Genomic DNA, 24,047 nt, shown 5'->3' with positions numbered 1-24,047 from the left:
GTATTAAGGGACTAGACTTCTCTTCCAGTTCAATGAATTACAAGAGTGGTTCTAATTTACACTGTAAAAATTATTAAAGACCCCAAAGAGCTTTTGCTTATGTGGATTATATCTATTGGTATTTACCATATTCAAAATTAAAACTGAGAAAATTTACTTTATTCATTTAAAATGGCAATTAAAGGCCAGGCACAGGGGCTCACAACTGTAATCCCAGTCCCTTGGGAGGCCGAGGCGGGCAGATCACTGGAGGTCAGGAGTTCAAGACCAGCCTTGCCAACACAGTGAAATCTCATCTCTACTTAAAATACAAAAAGTGTGCCATGAGTAGTGGCGCACACCTGTAATCCCAGCTACTCGGGAGGCTGAGGCAGGAGAATCGCTTGAACCTAGGAGGCAGAGGTTGCAGTGAGCTGAGACAGTGCCGTTGCACTCCAATCTGGGTGATGGAGTGAGACCCTGTCTCAAAAAAATACAGCCCTGATACAGCCTTCTTATCCTTTAAGATAACACATGGACCACTTTATCCATTAATAATAATGATAATAGCTAATGTTTATTGAGCATTTACCACAAACCAAGCATTGTTCTAAGCGTGTTTACATATATTAATTAAACTGATCCTCAAAACAAGTACCATTATTATCCCTATTTTGCAGAAAATAACTGAGTTACAATAAGATTAAGTAAGTTCCCCCCAAGGTCAGGTCATATGGCTTGTAAAGGAAGAGGCAGGATTTGAACCCTGGAAGCCTGACTCTTAACTACCACACTATGCTACAACTTAAGTGTCACACAGGCACTGAGAGCAGTTTTTCACTATCTTCTTTTTCTCGTTCCCCTGAAATTCTAAACAGTTACCATGACGAGAGTCCTCTAAAGCAGAGTTGCCATGCTCTGATGTGTGGTCTCCAGCTTCCCACACTATTTCCTCAACTGGATCTGGAGTATCCCAAGTGCTCTATGAAGTCTGTAGTCCTGTCTGCCCCTGCGGGTGGGTTACACATCCTTTTACCTGTTCCTGCCTACAGCCCAGCATACCTTGCTGTAGCTCTATTATTTTAATTAATAAATTTTATTTTTAGAAGTTTTAGATTTACAGAAAAACTGAACGTACAGAGCAGAGTTCTGATATATCCTTCTCCCCTTTGTACACAGTTTCCCCTATTATTATCATTGTTATTATTGAGACAGGGTCTTACTCCTGCCACCCAAGCTGGAGTGCAGTGGTACGATCACGGCTCACTGCAGCCTTGACTTCCCAGGCACAGGTGATTGATTCTCCTACCTCAGCCTCCCATGTAGCTGGGACTACAAACAGGCACATGTTGCCACACTGGGCTAATTTGTAACTTTTTGTAGAGACGGGGTCTTGCCATGTTGCCCAGGCTAGTCTCAAACTCCTGGGCTCAAGCAATCTGTCCACCTCAGCCTCCCAAAGTGCTGGGATTACAGGCATGAGCCACCACACCCAGCCAGTTTCCCCTATTATTAATATCTTACATTAGTATGGTATATTTCTTTTTGTTACAATTAATTAATCAATATTGATATATCAACTAAAGTCCATAGTTTATTCACATATTTCCTCAGGTTTTTGTTTTTGTTTTTTGTCTATTTTTTTTTTTTTTTTCCATTTTTAGAAGTTTTGGGCCAGGTGTGGTAGCTCACGCTTCTAACCCCAACACTTTGGGAAGCCGAGGTTTGAGGATTGCTTGAGCCCAGGAGTTTGAGATCAGTCTGGGCGACATAGCAAAATGCCATCTCTACAAAAAATACAAAAATTAGCTGGTTGTGGTCGCACATGCCTGTAGTCTTAGCTACTTGGGAAGCTGAGGCAAGAGGATTGCTTGAGCCCAGGGGGCTTGAGGTTGCAGTGAGCCATGATCACGCCACTGGACTCCAGCCTGGGTGATAGAGCAAGGATTCTGTCTCAAAAATAAACTGAAACAAAACAAAACAAAACAAAAAAACGAGGTTAAAAAACACACACACACACACACAACAGCTTTCATTCTTAAACTGGGACAACATTTTATTTTATTTTATTTTATTTTATTTTTTTTGGAGACAGAGTCTCACTCTGTTGCCCAGGCTGGAATGCAGTGGTGCGATCTCGGCTCACTGCAGCCTCTGTGTCCTGGGTTCAAGTGATTCTCCTGCCTCAGCCTCCCAAGTAGCTGGGATTACAGGCATGCACCACCATGCCTGGATAATTTTTGTATTTTTAGTACAGACGAGGTTTCACCACGTTAGCCAGGTTGGTCTCGAACTCTTGACCTCAAGTGATCCACCCACCTTGGCCTCCCAAAGTGCTCGGACTACAGGTGTGAGCCACTGCCCCAGCCCTGGGACAACATTATATTTAGATATACTAATGAAGGAATCTCCTCAGTCCCTTTATGGAACTGAAGGAACTAAATTTATTTCATTACGAGCCATAACCTGGGCACTCCTCTACATGAATTTATTCAGAAAGGGAATTAAACTTTTGTTCCAAACCACAAATCACTGCTACTTAACACTAACCAAGCCTGTGACTAAAAAGCAGTGTAAACAAAGATGCTTCTTTGATGCCATGACAGCCTTATGAGCTTCCATGGACCACATGATACGCCCAAATCTTCTGAGTTCCTAAATCTGAATTTCAACCATCAGGTTGACCATAATAAGCCATAGATAAGGGAAGTTCAGATAAAGATAATTTGATTCAATGCCTTCCAGCCAGCCATTCTTCTTGTCCTCTCTGAGGCACTGCACACTGGTGGGTGGCCAACTCTATTTCCAACTTCTGTGACTCTATCCCAGCACAGGGAACCTGCTACCACTCTGACCACTTCTGCTTCTTTGCTGGTTCCTCTTGTTCATGCCCTCTCCCACCCCTCCCCAAACACGTGACCATTCCTCAACCGTGCGACTTCTGACTTCTGGCTTTCTCCTGCTCTGCATACAACTTCTCAGCGGGCCTCTAAATAGATGATTCCTCAATCTCTATATGTAGCCCCAATCACTGAAGCAAGGCTCATCTGCTTGCCACGTATCTGAGGCCAATATGTAGTTGTTAAGAATGTAGCACTGGAGTCCAACTGCCTGCTTCAAATCTTGGCTCTACAACTTCCTAGCTGTGTAACCTCGAACTTAGGTTGGTGCAAAAGTAATTGCAGTTTTTCCCATTAAACCTAACTGCACTAGGCTGGGCATGGTGGCCTTGTAATCCCAGCACTTTGGGAGGCCAAGGAGGGCAGATCACAAGGTCAGGAGGGCAGATCACAAGGTCAGGAGTTCGAGACCAGCCTGGCCAACATGGTGAAACCCCGTCTCTACTAAAAATACAAAAATTAGCCGGGTGTGGTGGTGAGCACCTGTAATCCCAGCTATTCGGGAGACTGAGGCAGGAGAATTGCTTGAACCTAGGAAGTGGAGGTTGCAGCGAGCCGAGATCATGCCACTGCACTCCAGCCTGGGTGACAGAGCAAGACTCCATCTCAGGAAAAAAAAAAAAAAAAAAAAGTAATGGCACTGCAGCCTCATACTTAACCTATAACTTAGTTTCCTCATCTGTAAAGTGAGAATGATAGTATCCAATTTATGGAATTATCAAAAGAATTAAATCATATAATTGGGTCAAGTGATTAGAACAGTACCTGATATACGAGTGGTTGGTAAATGGTAATACAGGTCTATTATCCTTTAGCCAAAATTCTTGGGGCCAAAAGTGTTTCAGAATGCATGTTTTGGATTTAGAGGGGTAGTATGGTAGATGTTCTATAAATCACGTGATGCCTCCCCAGGGAGTGGAGTGGGGGGTGTCTGAGACAGTACTACTATGGTAGAGGCAGAATGCTCAAGTATTTCCTGGACCTCTTAAAAGTTAGTTTGGGGGTTTTGTCCCTAGTTCTGACCAAGAGCTAGGAACAGAATCAAGTTCTATACTCTCTTCCCTGGCAGGCACATGTCCTAGGATAGAGGAGTCTCGCTCAATCCAGGTTGCTAAGTAACTCTGGGCAACACTGTTCTCCCCCACCTTGTACTGGACATACTGTGTTAAGTCACTGAGATTTGGAGTCTATTTGTTAACAGAGTACACGCTTTTTATCCAAGCTATCCTAATTTTTGCAATGAAAAGTATGAATATTCACAATAAGTAGAATAAAGAAAGACCATAAATTGCCCTGTGTCTATTCAGGACAGGTCTGGTTGCCAAATGAGTCTGCTACAAATTAAAAAATAATAAATAGAAACTAAAAACTAAAAATAACCCTTTAGTTTGTAGTACTGTTTGGATCTCAGAACTGCAGATAACAGATTATGGACCTGCAAAAATCAACATACACACATACACATACCTCACACACTCTTGAGGTTTTTTCCCACTGTAATCTCAAACTCAATCTAGCCATATGTGTCTATATCAACTACTCTCCTAAACTAGTCTCCCTTCTCAACTATTACTTTCTTTTCAGAGATGGGGTCTCGCTATGTTGCCCAGGCTGGAGTGCAGTAGCTATTCACAGGCACAATCATTGTGCGCTACAGATTTGAGCTCCTGGGCTCAAGTGACCCTCCTGCCTCAACCTCCCAAGCAGCTGGGACTACAGGCGCATGTCACCATGCTTGGCTCAGTGTCACTATTTCTAACATTGGTACTGCTGTGCTCCCGGCTACACAGGCTTACACCTCTGAGTAATGCTTGATTCTTTCCTTCCTTTTCCTCCTCACAGCCAGGAAGCGAATTTCAATTCTCCTCTCAAAGGCCTCCGGTATAAGACTCTGCTTCCCATTCTCCCTGACATCACCTTCAGTGAGACCTTTTCCCCTTGATCCCAAAGTCAATAAGATATAAAGCATTATATCTTTATACATATATAAATGTATAAAGCTGAAAATAAGATAGAAAGCAACACACAAGCCTGGCATTATATTTTGTAAGAAGGTTGCTTTATAATCATCTCTTCCACTGATCTCCTGCAACTTTCCTGAGTCATGCTTAAAAATAAAATTTTACTTTTTGTTGTATTTTTTTTCCTTTCATTCACGTACTCTTTTTGGCAAAATAAGGACTGCAATTCCAGAAATGTGGGGAGGCATCAAAGGTATGTAGCAAATGCAGGGAGAGAAATCAGTACAGAATCAGAGTGAGGATACATTTCAGCTCCCCATTTCCAACCCACTCTGCATTCCTCTACAGTTCAAACCATCTCAATCACCTTTTTCACCATGTTCCTTCTTTGTTCATAAGGTAATCAGTGATACCCAGTATCTATGGAATAAAGTCTAAATTCTCTTTTATCACTCAAAGCCCTCTGGGATTTAGGCTCATTCAGTTTACCTGATCATCTCACACTGTTTGTTCCCCAGAGGGACCCTCCTTTAAAGCCAGATCAAGGCTCACCTTGTTTCCTGATACATGCCATGTTTGCTTCTTCCCCTAGGCCTTTAATCATTCTGTTTCCTGACCTAGAGTGCCACCCTTCCTCCCTTCTACTTAACTGTTTATACTTCCTTCACAGCCTAGTTCAAGTGCCCTTCCACCTGAAATGACTCCGTAGCTCTTTTGGCCCAAGCTCATCTTTCATTTTCCTGGCCTTCCATAGCACTTACTCTCTGTACCACACAGTGAGGCACAGTCATTATCATACTTTTTTTCATGTAGTCCTCATTTCCCAGTAAGACTGCATGATTCCTGGGGTACAGGGAATATGACATACCTTTCTTTTTTCTTTTTTTTCTGAGATGGAGTCTTGCTCTGTTGCCCAGGCTGGAATGCAGTGATCTCGGCTCACTACAACCTCTGCCTCCCGAGTACAAGCGATTCTCCCACCTCAGCCTCCCAAGTAGCTGGGATTACAAGCACCTATCATCATGCCCAGCTAATTTTTGTATTTTTGTAGAGACAGGGTTTCACCATGTTGGCCAGGCCAGGTGATCCACCCGCCTTGGCCTCCCAAAGTGCTGGGGTTACAGGCGTGAGCCACCACTCCTGGCCGACATACATTTCTTTTGTGTGTCTGAGAAGCTTGACTATAGGCACATGTTAAACTGAATGGAGGGTGTCAGCTACTGAGAAAAAAGTTCTAGTACAGAAATTCAGGTCTAAGCAGCTTCATGTCCCCTCCCCACCACAGGCAATCCGGTGAGAGCAGGAGTGAGAGCCACGCTCAGGAGAGAGACAGTGCAGGCTGTCAGGCTGAGCTACAGATTCAGGGACTCAGCAGGAGCAACAGGAATAACTGACAATAACACTAAAGCAGAAATGATCTTCTCAAAGTCTGGACTCAACAGCTGAACATGTAGCCCAAAAAGCTTTCAAGAATCCAGAAAAATCAGGATTTATTAACCAAAGGTTTACGAACTAACTTGACCTGAAAAAGGCCTCAGTTAGCCATCATTCTTCTTACCCTCGCTCTGATTCTGTACTGATTTCTCTCCCTGCATTTGCTACATACCTTTGATGCCTCCCCACATTTCTGGAATTGCAGTCCTTATTTTGCCAAAGAGAGAAAGTGAATGAAAGGAAAAAAAAATACAACAAAAATTAAAATTTTATTTTTAAGCATGACTCTGGAAAGTTGTAGATCAGTGGAAGAGATGATTATAAAGCAACCTTCTTACAAAATATAATGCCAGGCTTGTGTGCTGCTTTATATCTTATTTTCAAACTGGCCAGCCCATCTTATCAACAACCCTTGAAAGAGAAGGGAGGTCCTGAAGAGCCAGGTCTTTCACACTGAAAGCAAAAGACAGTCTGCTCAATCACTGACCCTGCTGGGGGAACAGATCCTGGAATTCTCTTCCTCTAGAAATGACAGCCAAGGCCCTGCCCTGCTTGTGCCTATCATGAAGAAAGCAGCTTTTCTGTTCTGAAGCACCCACTCATGAACATCTGGAGGGTTAGATCCAGAGCCCAGACTCTGTTCAAGTATCTACCTACCATTTTGATAAGATTCAAGGGAAACAGGAATCCATGGAAATAAGGATTCCATTTCTTCCTCCACTGGGATTTTCAGAAATTAGGCTAGCTTCAGAAATTTGCAAAGATCATCAGATAAACAGTAATGATAATCCCATAAAGACAGAAAAACCTTAATCCTTTCAGTTCCACAACACTATGAACAGTTGTAGTTAGAAGCTTTCCCCAAAGCTCACAACCGCAGTGCCAGAACATAAGAAGTGACATAACCACTACAACTTTACATTTGTACATTTGTTTTACAATGTACAAAATATTTCACATTCTGTCTATGATCTTACAACAATCTTAAGAGGTAGACACAGTGAGTATTAAGTCTATATTTCAGATGGAAAAACTCACTTCAGAAAGGTTATATGACTTATACATGGTAAAATTACCATGACTAGGAATCAGAAGGCTTGGATTTACTTCCTGCCTCTACTCAATACCTTTGTGTAAAAGCTGTGTAAACCTTATACACATGCTTATAGCATTGATGTTAACTGTTGTTGAAAGCACTCTATAAATTATAAAATCCTATGAGTAACAACTCTATGACTCCTAGGCCAGCACTCTTTTTTTTTTGGTTGGTCTCAGTTTTTAATCGTGGCAGGGCCTCACACACTTGCACACGCGCACACGCACGCACACACACACTCTAAGGCTTCAGACCTTGTTGAAAGCTGCAACATCGACACTCTACATGCACTCTCAAACTTGGTAATCTCCTCTTCCAGAAAGTCTGTCCCCACCTTGTCGTCCTCCACCACACACTGAATCTGCAGCTTCCGGATACCGTAGCCCATGGGCACCAGCTTGGAGGCCCCCCTAGACCAGCCCGTCCAGCTGGATGAAGCGCATTCAGGCCTCCAATTGGGCTATGTTGGTCTCATTGTCCCAAGGCTTGACGTCCAGCAGGATGGAGGACTTGACCACCAACGCAGTCTTCTTGGCCTTCTTCTCCACATACCACCGCAGCCACTTCTCCCACAGCCGGGCTGCCTCCTTGTCTTCCTCCTCATTGTTGCTGCCAAACAGGTCAATGTTGTCCTCGTCACCCTCTGCTAGTGTGGCTGCCTTCTTGGCTGGGGGCTCCACTTGGCACATGGGAGACACATGCTGGATCTGCGTGGCTGTGTCCCTGTGGCCAGGCACGCTCTCCTCCAGCATGTTCAGCCATAGGCCAGCACTCTTTTCACTATACTAAGTTGTCAGACCCATAGAGAACTAACACCCATTGATAACTCACTGTGAGTTAGTTAATGACTGCTGAAGGGACACTGCACATCATGGCCTGCAAAACTATCCATAGGACCCAGCCACACGTAGGATGTGCCACACATCTAAGAATATTCAGTCAGCTCTAACCATGCTGTAGGCTTCCAGAGACCCAATATACAAAAGGGAGAATACAGAGAATGCTCCTAGTGTACAGTATTCTCTGTACTCCTAGAATACAGAGAATACAGAATCTACCTCCTAGAAAATAGTTAATAGCTCACTGCCCATGTACTTCCATAGCTGCCTATTTGTTCTCAAATCCATTCTCTTTTTCAATTACTTACCAAGCTTGTTTACTTAGGGAAAAGGATGTCTCAAGTCTTGCCAAGCAGAGATATTAAATTAGATTTTTCAGTTCTTCCAGGCCTCAGCCCCCAAACAATCCTGTTAATGAACCCACAGCTCCTCTGGCTTTCCTTGCTGGGCCAAGCTTGAGCCCCATGAAGCTGTGCCAGTCTTGACTCTGCCTTGTAGCCAGCACTGCCATTCTCATAGTGAAAGGCTGTTTGCCTCTGCCAGCACCATTCCACCCTTGAATAAACAACCTTTCCAGCTAGCCAAAATGCTTAGTTTCTTTCAACTGGGACTCTGTAATTTGAATCTGTAATCCAATTAGACATTTCTTAACCAAATTTGGCAACTCTTCACCATTTAAATTAGGTTTTGATCTTTCATTCCTCTCTCTTCCTAAGCATGGACTTGCTGGCAGAAGAACTGGTAATGAAGAAAACTGTTTCATTCTATCTCAGGCCTAGGCTAACAAAAACTACAATAATAATAATAAATGTGTAACTCTGTGAATTATAAAATCCTATGTTAAATGATTATTAATATCACCAGGCTCCTCTCATTATACTAGGCTATAAATACCTCTCCCCAACATCTTCCCCGCACTGCCTCTTACCCCATCTTTCCTAGAAATGCATTTGCTGAGACTGTCTTTTTCTGCTTTCAGAATTTTGCTGAAGAATATCCCTCTTGGTCAGAAGCAAAACATCTGCTACGCTTCCCAGGACAGGCCATTCTATAACCTTGACTTCATTAAGAGGAAAAGCTACCTTAGCATTTTATTTCCCCTTTTGCCCATATTAACATAAAACTTTCTAAAAACTGTTTAGAAAGCTTCAATTTCTAAACAGCCGTTCTAGTTCCACACCTTCACATTCTTCCTAAAACAGAAATCTTAGATAGGATTCCCATTATTAGCTTATCACAATGTATAGAAACTCATGACGTGCGTAAGGAATGAACATACCAATGAATATCTACACATCTCCAAGCATATACATAATTTCTTACCCAATAAATCAACAGTCCCTTACATAGTGTATAAAGTCGTGCTGTCCAATACAATAGCCACTAGCCACATGTGGCTGTCTAAATTAATTAAAATGATATAAAATTTAAAATTTAGTTCCTTAGTTGCTCAACAGCCACATGTAGCTAGTGGCTACAATACCACATTGGACAGCAGAGATATAAAACATTTCTGTCATCACAGAAAGTTTATTGGACAGCACTGATAGAGGCTGTTTATGAATAATACTGTTGTGAGAAATGGTGACTAGAAGCACTGAACACAGGTCACGGGTAACCAATGCTTTTCACAAATCCACTAAAACAACTTGTCTAGGAAGTGAATTCCGCTGTTGCAGCATGAGTAGCAGATTTAAAAGTACATTTTGGCTTTAACAGGTAATCTGGATCCTTACCAAAAATTTCTTTTTCTCACTGGCCCCTGCACATGAGCTTGTTGTTACTGTGGGGCTGTTCAGAAGGGCTGAGCTGCTGCTGTTGTGTTTTTTCTTTAAAAACAAAAAAACTGAGGTTAATAATTTGTATCCTTCGTGCAACATAAGTTTGACAACATTGAAGTAAATCATGGATCCAAAGATCTAGTACCTCTTGTTAAGATTACTTCCTAACAAACAGTCAATCCTTTTTAGTCTTCTGCTTTCATAACCACTGACTTCACTCTAACAGCGCAGCAGCAGGCACAGCAAAAGATCAAGACTTCCCTCATCATGGCTTTTAGGCTCTAAGCAGAAGGAGTCCTAAAAAGGAATCCTCCTTCAAGGAATTATCAGTGACCATTCCACCCCTTCTTTTCCCAGCCTGGTCCTTTTGGGCCTTCCAATTCAAGAAAGCTTCCCCTTTTCACCCACAAACTGATATTCATGCTAATAGTCCAGTCTGGAGAAAGATCAGCTAACTGAAGCAATGTTAGCAAGCACACACTACATAGGAAGACAGGAAGGAAAGTGAGGTCATTAGGCTCAAGCATGGGGGAGGGGACTCACTTCTGGTAAAATGCTCCTTCCAAAAGTGGCTTTGAATACAAATAAGTTATAGCAAGGGAGAACTCACACAGTCAGACTGAATAACATATGAAAATAGTGTAAGAATGCGCCCTTATCTGTTTATACCTCCAGTACTATAAGGTAACAACAACAAAAGCAGCTTTTTAAACTAATCCTTCTGTTTTAACATGAAACAAAAGGACTCCTCTTCCCTTGGGGTCCCTAGGATTCCTAAAGGCAGGAAATACTCTGGAAGGCTCTATCTAGCAGACCACAGACAGGAAAAGTTTTAGGGCCTTATACTATCTCTAGGAACCAATTCTGAAGAATTGGTAAACAAGGTGCAAATGAGAAGAAAGGAGATTAGCTGATAACAGAACCAAAAGGGAGAATGTCATAGACAAATTTTCATCAAACATGCCCAATATAGCTAGCTGACGCAGCACTGGATACCCACTAGGTAGAAAAGCTCCCCATCATTCACTCCTCTCTGCAGAACAAAGTACCCAGGAAACAGGTAAGTGGCACTACAGGTGAGAAGAAGATTCTCAATGACACACAAGTTTAAATGTTAAGGAAAATAGGCAATGTTTTCCTAAAGAAGCATACAACTCTCAATAAAACAGGCACTATCAATAAGGTAAATAAGGTTAATAAGGTTAATAAGGTAAAACAACTGTAAACAGTAATAACAAAATCACTCATCATTGCCTTTAGAATATACTAGGTGACATTTTAATTAATAAATTTACATTCTTAATTATATTTTACATAAGCGAATACCAAATTAATTAGTTTTTCCTGATTATATACTGTAAGGTAGCTAAAAACCTTCTGACTTAGGGATCATGAATCGAATTAAATATTTGCCAAATATCAGTAAAGGGGAAAAACGTATATGAATACTGTCCCCATAACAGATGAAATGCTTACACAAGGTTTTAAGACTCCAAATCATAGATCCATAACTGCATGGCATATATAACCTTTTTTTTTTTTTTTTTTTGAGACAGAGTTTCACTCTGTCTTGCCCAGGCTGGAGTGCAGTGGCACCATCTCGGCTCACTGCAGCCTCTGCCCTCCAGGTTCAAGCGATTATCCTGTCTCAGTTTCCTGAGTAGCTGGGACTACAGGCATGCACCACCACACCTGGCTAATTTTGTGTTTTTAGTAGAGACCGGGTTTCACCATGTTGGCCAGGCTGGTCTCAAACTACTGACCTCAGGTGATCCGCCTGCCTCGGCCTCCCAATATCACTTACCATTTAACCATACCTGGTTGGTATGTATTACTTCCCATTTAACAGACTGTGAAAGGAAGGGGTCAAAAGCATTCAACCCTGGTAATGTAGTCTCCTTGGCTTTTCGTATATTTCCCATTTGAAAACCCCTCCCCAACAAACTCACTTAGCTCTGCCAGGGTCACACACACCTGCCTATTTGAGTGACCTGTGTCTTTGTTCTTCATGGTCTCATATCCAGGCATCCGGTGACGTCGGTTCATCTGGAGGGCCACCAGATCGTTCATGATTGAGTTCAATGCCTCCTGTTCGTCTGCAATGAAAGAGAACACGTGGACTAAGATACTTAAATACAGACCAGCAAAGCTCTTTCACAAACTATATAACTAATACTCAGGGAGTTCTGCCCAGGTAAAATGACAGACCCTGTAACTATAATCAGATGCAGCCCAAAAGGTCAGACTATGGCAATTTGAATTTTAATGGATTCTTTTTTTCTTTGAGACAAGGTCTTGCTCTGTCACTCAGGCTGGAGTGCAGTGGCGTGATCATAGCTCACGGCAGCCTCCAACTCTGGGGCTCAAGTGACCTTCCCACATCAGCCTCCTGAGTAGCTGGGAACACAGGCATGCACCACCATGCCTGGATAATTTTTTTATTTTTTGTAGAGACGGGGTCTCCCCATGTTGCCCAGGCTGGTCTACAACTCCTGGACTCCAGTGATCCTCCTGCCTTGGCCTCCCAAAGTGCTAAGATTACATACAGGTGTGAGCCAGCATGCCTTGCCTTTAATGGTTTCTTAATAGCCCTCCAATCAGATTTCCTGCAGCAATATTTACCAATTCATTGCAGGGAAGGGACATGCTCAAACAGGGCAGTTGGTCCAGTGCCAGAGAAACTTAACCAGGAAAAATAGATGAAAAATTGAAGTGAAGAACACAGTACAATGTAATATGGTACTGAATGAAAAGATGAATCCATAGAGAGCGGATTATGGCACAGTGTCAGTCCCAGACTTATTCTTAAAGCATCATAAGGAGGAGAGCACACTTTAAAAGGTACCAAATAAGGGCCTCAGGTAACTGCTTTGAACAGAAGTTGTTTTACAAGCCTAGCATTTGAATGCCATCACCATCAGCAACCCCCACAACTCTTTACAAGTTTATAGGCCTTCTACTTCCCATAGGGAAGTCAAAGGTAGTTCTATTGTTTTTCCTCCCTAAGCTGACCAAGCAATGCATTGTCTCCACCTTACTAGCATTACTTTTAATCCCCTTTTCTTGAAATAGCATGGAGTACTAGAGTTCTCATAAATTGAAAACAACTGGCCAAAACCCAGAACACAAACCAGCCCAATTCCATGTTGTACAAATTTTTCCCAGGTCCTTTAAGAGATCTTTGCCCATTCAAATAGCATTTGGAGATTGAAAATGAATAAATCTGTTGATCGTGTAAGGGAACATAAGGGATGAGTTGTTACACTTGCTTTGGTGACAACTGAGCCATTTGGGGACTTGGGGCACACCTTAAAAGAAGCAAATACAAAAGATTCCACCCAAAGAGAGTGCCTATCTTCTGCCCTTTATCACTGTCCCTTGGAAATATTCTAATACCCTGTGGAAAGAAACAAACAGCATGAAATGTAGGAAGTAAAGCTGCTCCAGTCTCTTCTCCCACTACTGATTAACTGATTGACTGACTGACTGAAACAGGGTTTCACTCTGTTGCCCAGGCTAGAGTGCAATGGTGCAATCACAGCTCACTGCAGCCTCCTCCACCCCCAGGCTCAAATAATCCTCCACCTCAGCCTCCAGAGTAGCTGGGACTACAGGTGCACACCACCATGCCCTGCTAATTTTTGTATTTTTTATTGAGAGAGGGTTTCACCATGTTGCCCAGGCTGATTTCAAACACCTGAGCTCAAGTGATCCTCCCTCCTTAGCCTCCCAAAATGCTGGGATTACAGGCATAAGCCACCGTGCCTGGCCCCTCGCCTTATTTGCCTCTCCCCTCTTCCTAGACGAAATCTGCGCTGGTGCCCTATATGCCCTCTGACGAGGTACAGAAAAGGACAAAGTTGCCTATAAAGAGGTTTTTGCTTGTTCAGGAAAGTAAAATTAGATTTAAAACTTGCAGGAAAACCACCAGGAGCATAACTTCCCATATGATTCCACTTCAAAACATATACAAAAGTATGTATGAGAGTGACATAGCTGTAATATCGAAAGTATGCAGTAAAGGGGATAATGAATGAGGAGAAAGTGGGTATCTACAAAAAGACATCTGTCAACTTAACACATATAAATCCCATCAATTATTTTATACCTTCTACAATTTCCCTATAGCTTCCTTAAAGAAGGGAACCTGTCTGGACAGGGTGGCTCATGCCTGTAATCCCAGCACTTTGGGAAGCTGAGGCAGGTGGATTGCTTGAGCCCAGGAGTTTGAGACCAGACTGGGCAACATGGCAAAACTACATCCTACAAAAAATACAAAAAATTAGCTGGGCGTGGTGGTGCACGCTGTAGGCTCAGCTACTTGAGATGCTTAGGTGGAAGGATCACTTGAGCCCAGGAGGTTGAGGCTGCAGTGAGCCATGATCATGCCACTGTACTCCAGCCTGGGCGACAGTGAGACCCTGTCTCAAAAACAAAAAGGGAACTTGATTTTTTGTTTTGATTTTTATCCTCACAACCAAACTTTAAAAACTAGAGCATAACATCTAAGCTAGGAAGATTGGCTTATATATAATATGTATAGGTTTATATATTAAATGGCTTAGATATTATTAAATATATATAAAATTGGGCCAACTGTAATAATAAATTGGGATGAATATAAGGAGGATTATGACTAGGTTTAAGTGTTTTCTGAGGAGCATCCAACAATACTCCTAAAAGCGGAATGCATGGAGTTATCAGTAACAACATTAACCACCCTAAGTACTGAGAATTTTCAGTTCTTTCAACTCAGATATTGAACAAAGATGGATGTGAATACACATACAGGCATACACATACACACACCACTTTTCAAGACAGATCCACAAGTATGACTGGAGAAATCATTTCTAATTCTGTATAAGATGATGCTATTATAAGAGCTGCTTTATCAGGTTGACAAATTCTGTTTCCAGGAAGCTAACCAATTCCTGGCATTACTTAATGAATAAACTTGTTTGGTAGTTCCAGAGCTGAGAACACACCAGTGGAAAAGTTTGGCACTGTCATCTGAAATCTGGGACAACTGACACAAGTGAATCAGGCTTATACAATCTAATTTTGTGTCAAAGTAAAATACATTCCTAGAGGTAGACAGGTTCTTCAACTGATACTTCAGAGGACATGTATAAAGACAGGAAGTAAATCAAGTGGCTCTTTTAGGCATTTCTTCCTGGATTGAGGTTTTGTTTTTGTTTTTGTTTTTTTTTCCTTCTAAAAAGCAACATCACTATGCACACTTGGCTGCCACAAGCCAGTTATCTCTGTGGTATGGACTGAGACTAACTGAATTATCACCACTCCTTCAATGTGGCATTCTTTAAAAACAAAACTTTTAAAAACAAATAACAGGCTGGGCGCAGAGGCTCACGCCTGTAATTCTAGCACTTTGGGAGGCCGAGATGGGTGGATCACTTGAGGTCAGGAGTTCGAAACCAGCCTGGCCAACATGGTGAAACCCCGTCTCTACTAAAAATACAAATAAATTAGCTGGGCATGGTGGCATGCGCCTGTAATTCCACCTACTTGGGAGGCTGAGGCAGGAGAATTGCCTGAACACGGGAGGCGGAGGTTGGTGTGAGCTGAGATGGCGCTACTGAACTCCAGCATGGCGACAGGGCGAGACTCCATCTCAAAAAAAAAAACAACAAATAACAACTTTCTTAGACTGAAGCAGTTAGGAACATGAACTTCAGAGTCAGAAAAATTTGGTAAGGAGGCCCTGAGCAAATCATTTATTCTCTCCAAACCTCAATTTCCTCATCTGTAAAATGGAGATAAAGCATCATTTCACAAAGCTGCTGTGACAGTTAAAAGCAAAAGAAAACGTACGAATTATTGTTTATGGCACCTAACACTTAGTAATGCTAAAAAAATGCTGGCTATTATTATCATCAACCAGAAAAGGTCAATGGAAAAAGACTGGAGGCCATTTAATCTACCCTAATACTTAATTTTATTACTGAACTTTAAATAAATCATTAACAATTTACTGAATACTTATCTTGTGTTATACATTAGAAAGTTTTAAAAGATATTTCAAGGTGTTCAAACTCTAGGGATAAAAAGATAAACAACACACAAATACAAAGTTGTGTGAAAAAAAAGATAGAATTGGCAGGGCCCAGGGGCTCACGCCTGTAATCCCAGCACTTTGGGAGGCTGAGGCAGGTGGATCACCTGAGGTTAGGGGTTCGAGAACAGCCTGACCAACATGGAGAAACCCCATCTCTACTAAAACTACAAAATTAGCTGGGCGTGGTGGCACATGCCTGTAATCCCATCTACACGGGAGGCTGAGGCAGAAGAACTGCTTCAAGCTGGGAGGCGGAGGTTGTGGTAAGCCAAGATGGTGCCATTGCACTCCAGCCTGGGCAACAAGAGCGAAACTCTGTCTCAAAAAAAAAAAAAAAAAGACAGAATTAGACAATATATAAACCAGAGTATATAAACACAAATGTATAAAAATAAATATTTTTAAATATGAGTAGCTTATATGGTTATATAAGAGGTTATATGGATGATTTTACATAGTTGTTAACAGACTAAAGATTCTTTAAGAAAAGCAAGCTGGCTGGGCGTGGTGGCTCACACCTGTAATCTCAGCACTTTGGGAGGCCAAGGCAAGCAGATCACCTGAGGTCAGGAGTTCAAGACCAGCCTGGCCAACATGGTGAAACCTCGTCTCTACTAAAAATACAAAAATTAGCCGGGCGTGGTGGCGGGCGCCTGTAATCCCAGCTACTCAGGAGACTGAGGCAGGAGAATCACTTGAACCTGGAAGGCAGAGGTTGCAGTGAGCCGAGACTGAGCCACTGCACTCCAGCCTGGGCGACAAGAGTGAAACTCCATCTCGGAAAAAAAAAAAAAAAAAAAGCTGTTCTAGCTATGTCAGAGAGGTTATGAAATGAACTGAGAGAAAGGACATGAAGAATAAGCAATTAAGGGATAGAGGGGAAGAAAAGAGGGTCAGAGACTGATCCTCAGTAACTAATACTAATCAAATAGAATGAGAAGAGGGGAAGCTGGAAAGGAAGGCTTTAAGAGGACTGAAGAAAAAAGGCCAGCCAAGGTGGCTCACGCCTGTAATCCCAAACACTTTGGGTGGCCGAGGCAGGCAGATCGTCTGAGGTCTGGAGTTCAAGACCAGCCTGGCCAACATGCTGAAACACCATCTCTACTAAAAATACAAAAATTAGCCGGGCGTGGTGGTGCACACCTGTAATCCCAGCTACTGTGGAGGCTGAGGCATGGGAATCGCTTGAACCTGGGAGGCGGAGGTTGCAGTGAGCCAAGACTATGCCAACACATTCCAGCCTGGGCGACAGAGTAGAGACTCTGTCTCAAAAAAAAAAAAAAGGATTGAAGAAAATAAGAGTGACAGGCCAGGCGCATTGGCTCACACCCGTAAGTCCAACATTCTGGGAGGCCAAGGTGGGTGTATCACTTGATCCCAGGAGTTTGAGACCAGCTTGGGCAACACGGCAAAACCCCATCTCTACAAAAAATACAAAAAATTAGTCATGGCCAGGCACGATGGCTCACGTCTGTAATCCCAGCACTTTGGGAGCCTGAGGAGGGTGGATCACCTGCAGTCAGGAGTTCAAGACTAGCCTGGCCAACATGGTGAAACCCTGTCTCTACTAAAAATATAAAATTAGCCAGGCATGGTGGCCGGCGCCTGTAATCCCAGCTACTTGGGAGGCTGAGGTAGGAGAATTGCTTGAACCCAGGAGGTGGAGGTTGCAGTGAACTGAGATCGTGCCACTGCACTCAAGCCTGGGCGACAGGGCAAAACTCCATCTCAAAAAAAAAAAAAGGTATTTGTGAACTTTACACGTGAACAAGTCGAGGTAGCATAATAGTGTGCTTATAACTTTGAAAATATTTCCTGAGAGTGGGAGTGGTCTGACACACTTATAAGCTACCAGGAAGAAGCACAAGGAGAAAGAGGTTAATTTTAGAGATTAAGAGGTTAAGAATCTAGGAAGAGGAGTAGTATTCATGGAACTAGAAAGGGATCTATGAAACAAGGATTAGAGTTCAGGCTTAAAAAGCGGAAGCTCTTAGGCAGTTTTAAGTAGCCGGTATTCATAATTCCCCAGTGGCATGTAGTTTTTCTTCTCCTGGTACCCCAACCTGTGGTATGGAGGCTGCCAGGCAACATACTCCTCTCTTTAGCTCCAGCAGGAAGCCACTCTTCCAGACTGAGCTATTACTTGTATCTCAAAGCAGGGTCTTAAGGCACTTCCCATTTGTGAGTTCCCTTGGCTAACAACCCAGAAAAGTTGCCAGAAGCACCACATTTCTCTAATAAACATTGTTATCCCGTATGGTGTCTGTTTACTATGCCACACACTCTCTCTTTTCCACAGATACAATCCCCAAAGTAATGTTTTAATCTTCGTTTTGTTTCATTTAACTAATGATGTTATTTCTTCATCTTGACAATGTTCTGCCCAGCTCCACCAGATCGTCTGATCGCACTGCTCACTCAGGAGAGCCTGTGCTTCAGTGTCCCTGAGTCAGATTTTACTTTCTCTTCATGACATTCCACATACTCCCATTGCCTCCATCCTGTCCATGCCCAGGCAAACATCATTTTACAATGAGAATATACAATAAGGCCAGACCCTCAATTCATAAGAAACTTTTATCCTTCAAGAAATGGTTGAACCTTTGCTAAATCTCAAAGTCAAATGCTGGCGTTTTTCTCTTCTAAGATATAATAGGCATTCAATATTAATTGATGGTTCAAATTCTTAAAACACATATTATAAAGTAAGCCATTTATTCCTCATAAGAATCAATATATATCACCACTACATTTTAATGTTTAATGAAATTAACCTAAAGGACTGGAGACTATAGAATTACATGTGTCAATACCAAAACGACAGAATTGATCTCTCTCCTGTATATCTTTACACACTTTTGCACTTAATTGTTTACATGTTTCTGCTTCACCTTACCTAACTGTAACTTCTTGAGGACAGGATAACACAGGCACAGGGCTTAATACTATGCCTGGCACATAGAAGGCATTCAACAAATGGGCAAAGAATAAATTAACAGCTTCCATAGAACCAGAAAAACCTCATCTTATCCTCTGTGTATTCCTCTAAGTAATGCTCAGTTGGACAGATATTTACTTTTTACAGGTGCCTAAAATTCAGCTATTTTTTGTTTGTTTTTTGTTTTAAAGACAGGGTCTCTCACTCTTGTTGCCTGGGCTGGAACGCAGTGACACGATCATGGTTCACTGCAGCCTCAACCTCCCAGGCTCAGATGATCCTCCCACCTCGGTCTCCTGGGTAGCTGGGACTATAGGGGCATGCCACTACGCCCAGCTAAGTTTGTGTGTTTTTAGTAGAGACAGGGTTTCACTATGTTGCCCAGGCTGCTCTCGAACTCCTGGGCTCAAGCGATCTACCAGTCAGTCTCAGCTTCCCAAAGTGCTGGGATTATAGGTGTAAGCCACCATGCCTAACCTAAAATTCAGTTTTAAAATCCAATTGTCATTTTTAAAAATATCAGAAATCTAGTAATGACATAGCCATGTTGATTTATTAAACTGTGATTCAAATTTCAATCAAAACAGCTGCTAACTATTCAGAGTCTACATAGGTGGTCAGATTCTAGCGAAACTGAATTGAGACTATTCTAACAGGGAGCTCCCAACAGCCTTGGAACCCTAGACAAGGTGTCTGTAAGTCACAATAATTTTGACTTCAAACCAGAACCAGACCATCTGTAATCCTGTACTCCATTCACTATAGTTTCCTGTAACATTTCCAAGTTGTTACATATTTTTCAGTGATATATAAAGTTTCAGACTGCATTTATAAAAAAAACCACATAAACAATCTCAGGTATTATGAACAGCATTTGCCACTATGATAACTAAACCTGGAAATGAATTCTGGAGTGACCAAGAAAAAACAACCAGTTAATCCCAATTTTTTATAGCCACATAGTATCAAAGCCAAAAAAAAAATTTCCTATTATTTACTGAGATAAATAATTTCCACTAGAAATTTATTGGGGCTAACAATATAAAATCTGACCTATTTTTATTAACGCAAGTTGTCAAACAGGCTTCAGTCTTGGGCTTAGAACGGCTCAGGAAAATATGACTCTTACTTAACCAAAGAACCTGCAGGGCAGAGACTCAAGTTTTAGTCCTTTCTTCATGAGGCTGGAGTTTAACAAGTATAACTAAAATACTAAGAAGTCTATGTTTCTCTCTTATCAATCCTTTGAGTTTATTTAGAACTACAGCAACTAAAAGCAAACTAACTAAACTGGGAATTCGAATTTTCATCACCTAAATGGAAACTAGTATTTAAGAGACAGACTGTGTGTGAATGTATCTGTGTATACATATCCTAAATGAGCTCTCTACAAAGCAAATTGAACATCCAGGTGTCAAGAAGAATTCAATATTAGCTCTAACAGTGTATCAAGGTCATCTACTCTCCCCTCACAAAAAAGATGTAGAGAATTGTATGGGGGAAAGTGAAGAAAGCTAGGGCAGTGGTTCTTAAACTAGCTTGCCTAATATACTGCAGCCACCAGGCAAGTTAATTCCTCTTGCGTGTTCCTTTTACATGTGTCTTCATGTAAAACTGACAGGGGGACAACTGATGTGGGGACAAATGAGAAGATCCTGAGGTCCTGGTCCTTTTTTCTTTGGGGCTCTAGACCCAGCCTATATAGTTTCCTTCCTCCCCATCATTGGTCTCCATATACTCACACACTTATAAACTTTTTGAAAATGTCTTGAAATGTGAAAACAGGTTCATATCTATTTTCATGTTAGATAATGAGATGTAGTCAACACATGTGGGCACTCTAACTGGTGTAGCAGTCAACAAAGTAGGAAGTGGATGGTCTACATACCCTTAAGTATTTCACACTCTCTTTTGGGAGTAACAGCTGCCTCCACAGGACAAGAAAAAAGACTTGTAAGAAAGACTATCACAATATAGGCTCATAAATCAACTCGAAGATTTATTCAAAATCTATAATACAAGATAAATGTTTGAATCCTACGGTAGACAAGAATTCTGTGTCTCATCTATAAAACAATTCAATAAACATTTCAATTATATATTTAAATACCAGGCCTTACTGGGTTCCTTTTATGTCCACTCTCACAGCAGACCTTCCCTCAGAAGAGCACGTACTTCTGAAGGAAAGCATGAGAAGGAAACAGTAAGCCCAGCAAATGAACAAACCCTTCTCATACTGTATGAGGGACAGCATGAACTAGAACAAGGCAATTCATTCAAAGCCAGGGTGTAGAGATGGGTCACAAAACAATATCTGGCGAATTTGACATAGCATACAGTTAACCTCCTACAAAAAGGACTTGACCTTGCTATAGGGCAAGGCAAACATCAAGGCTCCCTCTTCAAATGGGGCACTTCACAGAAGCAACGGAAGGTTTTGCAAACGATCCTCTCACTGAAGTTTACCCTTTTATTATTATTTAGGGCAATACCAAATATTTTGCAAAACTTGTGACAACAGTATCACAACACCTGTCTGGACAGGAGAAATAAAGAACGTTAAAAATGTTATTTCTTAGTCTAGTCCAGTAGTCATTTGCTAAATTACCAAAAACGATATGGAATATAATTCAACTCAACTGCTACGTGCGGAAGACATTAAAAGCTTTCCTTAGATTACATCTTCACAGTAGAAATTGCAAATACTGACAAAAAGGAAGTGATTTCAGAGAAATTCTTTTGTGTAGCAAATGTTTCTTTCAAAAGTTACATAATTTCAGGGACACCGCAAGAAAAAAATAATGGATTAAAACCCTGCAACAGGATTTTTCAAAAAGTAGGATGTGAATTCTAACTGGCAGCATCCGACCAACTCCTGACCCCCAGCAATCTGCGTGCAGCACGCATTTGTCAACCGCGCGCTTGATCACAGTTCCAGTTTAATCGCCTCCTAGCCGAGCCCCGCACGCCCTCCCCCCTGCGCTGGGGCGCGCACAGGGCTGGAGAGCAAGCCCCGGGAACTCTCACAGGCCGGCCTGTGTGAGCAAAGGGAAGGAAATGACACAGGCAGGAAAAAAAAGCAAATCAAGGAAAAGACACAACAGCAGCTGGGCCTGCGGCAGCCTCCAGCCCGGGCCCCACACTGCGCTCTTGCTCCCCCGCCCTCGGGCTCGCGGTCCGGCTCGTTCGGGCCAGGCTGCCCCGCGGAGCACGGGCCCTCGGTCCCGCCGCCGCTTTCCCGGGATGCGCCCGCCGCGCCGCCCGGAAGGAGGGCTGCCGAGCGGGCTCTGCCGGCCGGGCCGCCCCGTGGAGCCAGAACCCCCGCCCGGGCCGCGGCTTGCGAGCGGGGCGGGCGGGCAGGCGGGCGGCCGGCGGTCAGCAACCCCGGGCCCGGCGGGCTGTCCATGCCTGTCAGGCGGTGGCCCAGGGTCCTCCTCCCTCAGCCCGGGGCGGGGCGTCGCGAAGCAGCGCGGGCACAGGCCGGGGCGGTGGCGACACTTACCCATGGTGGCGATGGCGGCGGCGGTGGCTAAGGTCCGTGAGTGTCACCTCCGCAGCCGGGGCTGCATGCCGGGGGCCCGGGCGGCGGGGACGGCAGCGGGCCTGGCTCCGCGCGGGGGGCGCGGGCTGCGCTCTGGGCCCCCGCCGCCTCCCCAGGCTCCGGCTCCGGCTCCGCCCGCGGCCGGGCGCTGTGGCATCGGCAGGGTGGCCCGCTACATCCCGGGCGCTCCTGGGCTCGGCCCAGCCCGGCCTCGGCGGCGCCGCTCGACCCGCTCGCCCGCCAGTCCCTCAGACCCGCAGTCTCTCCGTCCGGCCACCGTTCTCCACCTCAGGAACGCTCCGAAAAACAAACCGCTGGTCGCGCAGCTCGCCCCCCGTCTGTCACTCACGCCGGCGCCCACCAATCCCAGGCAGGCGCTGGGCCGTCGCACCACCCCCACCCACCTCACCAGCCAATAACAAGAAGGAAGTTGGCTGCCCCCGCCGTCCCCCCCCAACTCTCTTCCAACACCCTAACTCTCAGCGGCCAGCTAATCATCAGCACCACACGATGAACCAATCCCGCCTACTCTCACAGGATGCCAATGGGCGAAGCCAAGGCGGTTTCCGAGGGCTGTCTTGCGCCTGCCAATCATCGGGACAGCGCCCGGCTCCCTGCACTGCTAGCCAATCACGTAGAGGCCTCTAAGCCCCCGCCTCTGCGCATCCCTCTCTGGCGCTGTCTCCCCCTCTTGGGAGAGATTGGGAGGTGTTGCTTGCTCCAATCACAGCTCCGGCGTGAGGCTCCGCCCACATTCCCACCTCCCGTCAGTCACCGAAGGCTCGGCGGGCGCGCGGGCTGGCGCAGTTCCCCGCCGGCTACTTTGGGGCTGGGGGGAGGAGTAGGCGGCTGGAGGGGGCACTCAGGCCTTCCGCCCTCCGGGTTCTCCGAGGCCCCAGCGATCTGGGTGGTTCCAGAGGGTGGCGTCCTGCTCCTCCCCTTGCCCAGCACGGGGCGTGTAACGAGTGGGGAGGGTCTGGCCTGAGTACTTCCCGGCGCGCGGCAACCTCTACGGCCCCATCCCCCGATTGGTCCTCCGGTCCCGACGCTGCTCTTGCCCCGGGCAGAGGCGGCCGGCCCAGCCCAGCTTTCCCTAAGTCTCACACCTCCAGGGCCACACCCTCTGGTCTGGGTACCTCAGACACCCGAGGCTGGGGTAGTGCTGGCATGTGGGTCCCTGGAAATCTGAGTTCCGCCAGAGGTTCTTTCAGAAAATAACTTTTTTCTTATAAAAGCAACACAAGCTTTTTGTAGGAAAATTGAAAAATGCAGAAAACTATGAAAAAGAAAAGATCCCACCCCAGAGATAATCTATTTCCTACCTAGATAGGCGTTTGACAAAAATGCCTTTGTATTGTTTTGTAGTACGCTTACATTTTATTCTGTTTTCCCGTGCCACCAAATATCTTTCCAAAACAATTGTACTGATTGCATGATGTTTCAAAATTAAAGGGACCATAATTAATTTCCCCAACCTTTTCATTGTTCAACATTTTATA

General features: G+C 43.9%; 1 protein-coding gene and 1 pseudogene across 5 annotated transcripts in view; both read right to left on the bottom strand.

Moving 5' to 3' along the window:
- The window catches only part of MAP3K3 (mitogen-activated protein kinase kinase kinase 3), a 73,651-nt gene extending 50,793 nt beyond the window's left edge, over positions 1-22,858 (bottom strand). For 2 of the 5 annotated variants that reach the window (XM_002827696.6, XM_009251906.4), the window contains exons 1-2: positions 22,510-22,858; positions 11,965-12,086 (exon numbers count right to left, since the gene is read on the bottom strand). In XM_002827696.6, coding sequence (XP_002827742.1) covers positions 11,965-12,086; positions 22,510-22,513 — 126 coding nt within the window. In that variant the 5' untranslated portion in view covers positions 22,514-22,858. Of the gene's footprint in view, positions 1-9,945; positions 10,039-11,964; positions 12,087-15,519; positions 15,545-22,509 lie in introns of those variants that run through there. The other 3 variants (XM_009251903.4, XM_009251902.4, XM_054537248.2) reach the window with 3 other exon arrangements.
- Positions 1,572-9,939, bottom strand: LOC129051416 (elongation factor 1-delta-like; annotated as a pseudogene).
- Positions 22,859-24,047: the final 1,189 nt, after the last annotated feature.

The sequence above is a fragment of the Pongo abelii genome, chromosome 19, assembly GCF_028885655.2.
Source record: "Pongo abelii isolate AG06213 chromosome 19, NHGRI_mPonAbe1-v2.0_pri, whole genome shotgun sequence".
In the NCBI taxonomy this organism is placed as follows: domain Eukaryota; kingdom Metazoa; phylum Chordata; class Mammalia; order Primates; family Hominidae; genus Pongo; species Pongo abelii.
This window is presented reverse-complemented; position numbering and strand designations above follow the sequence as displayed.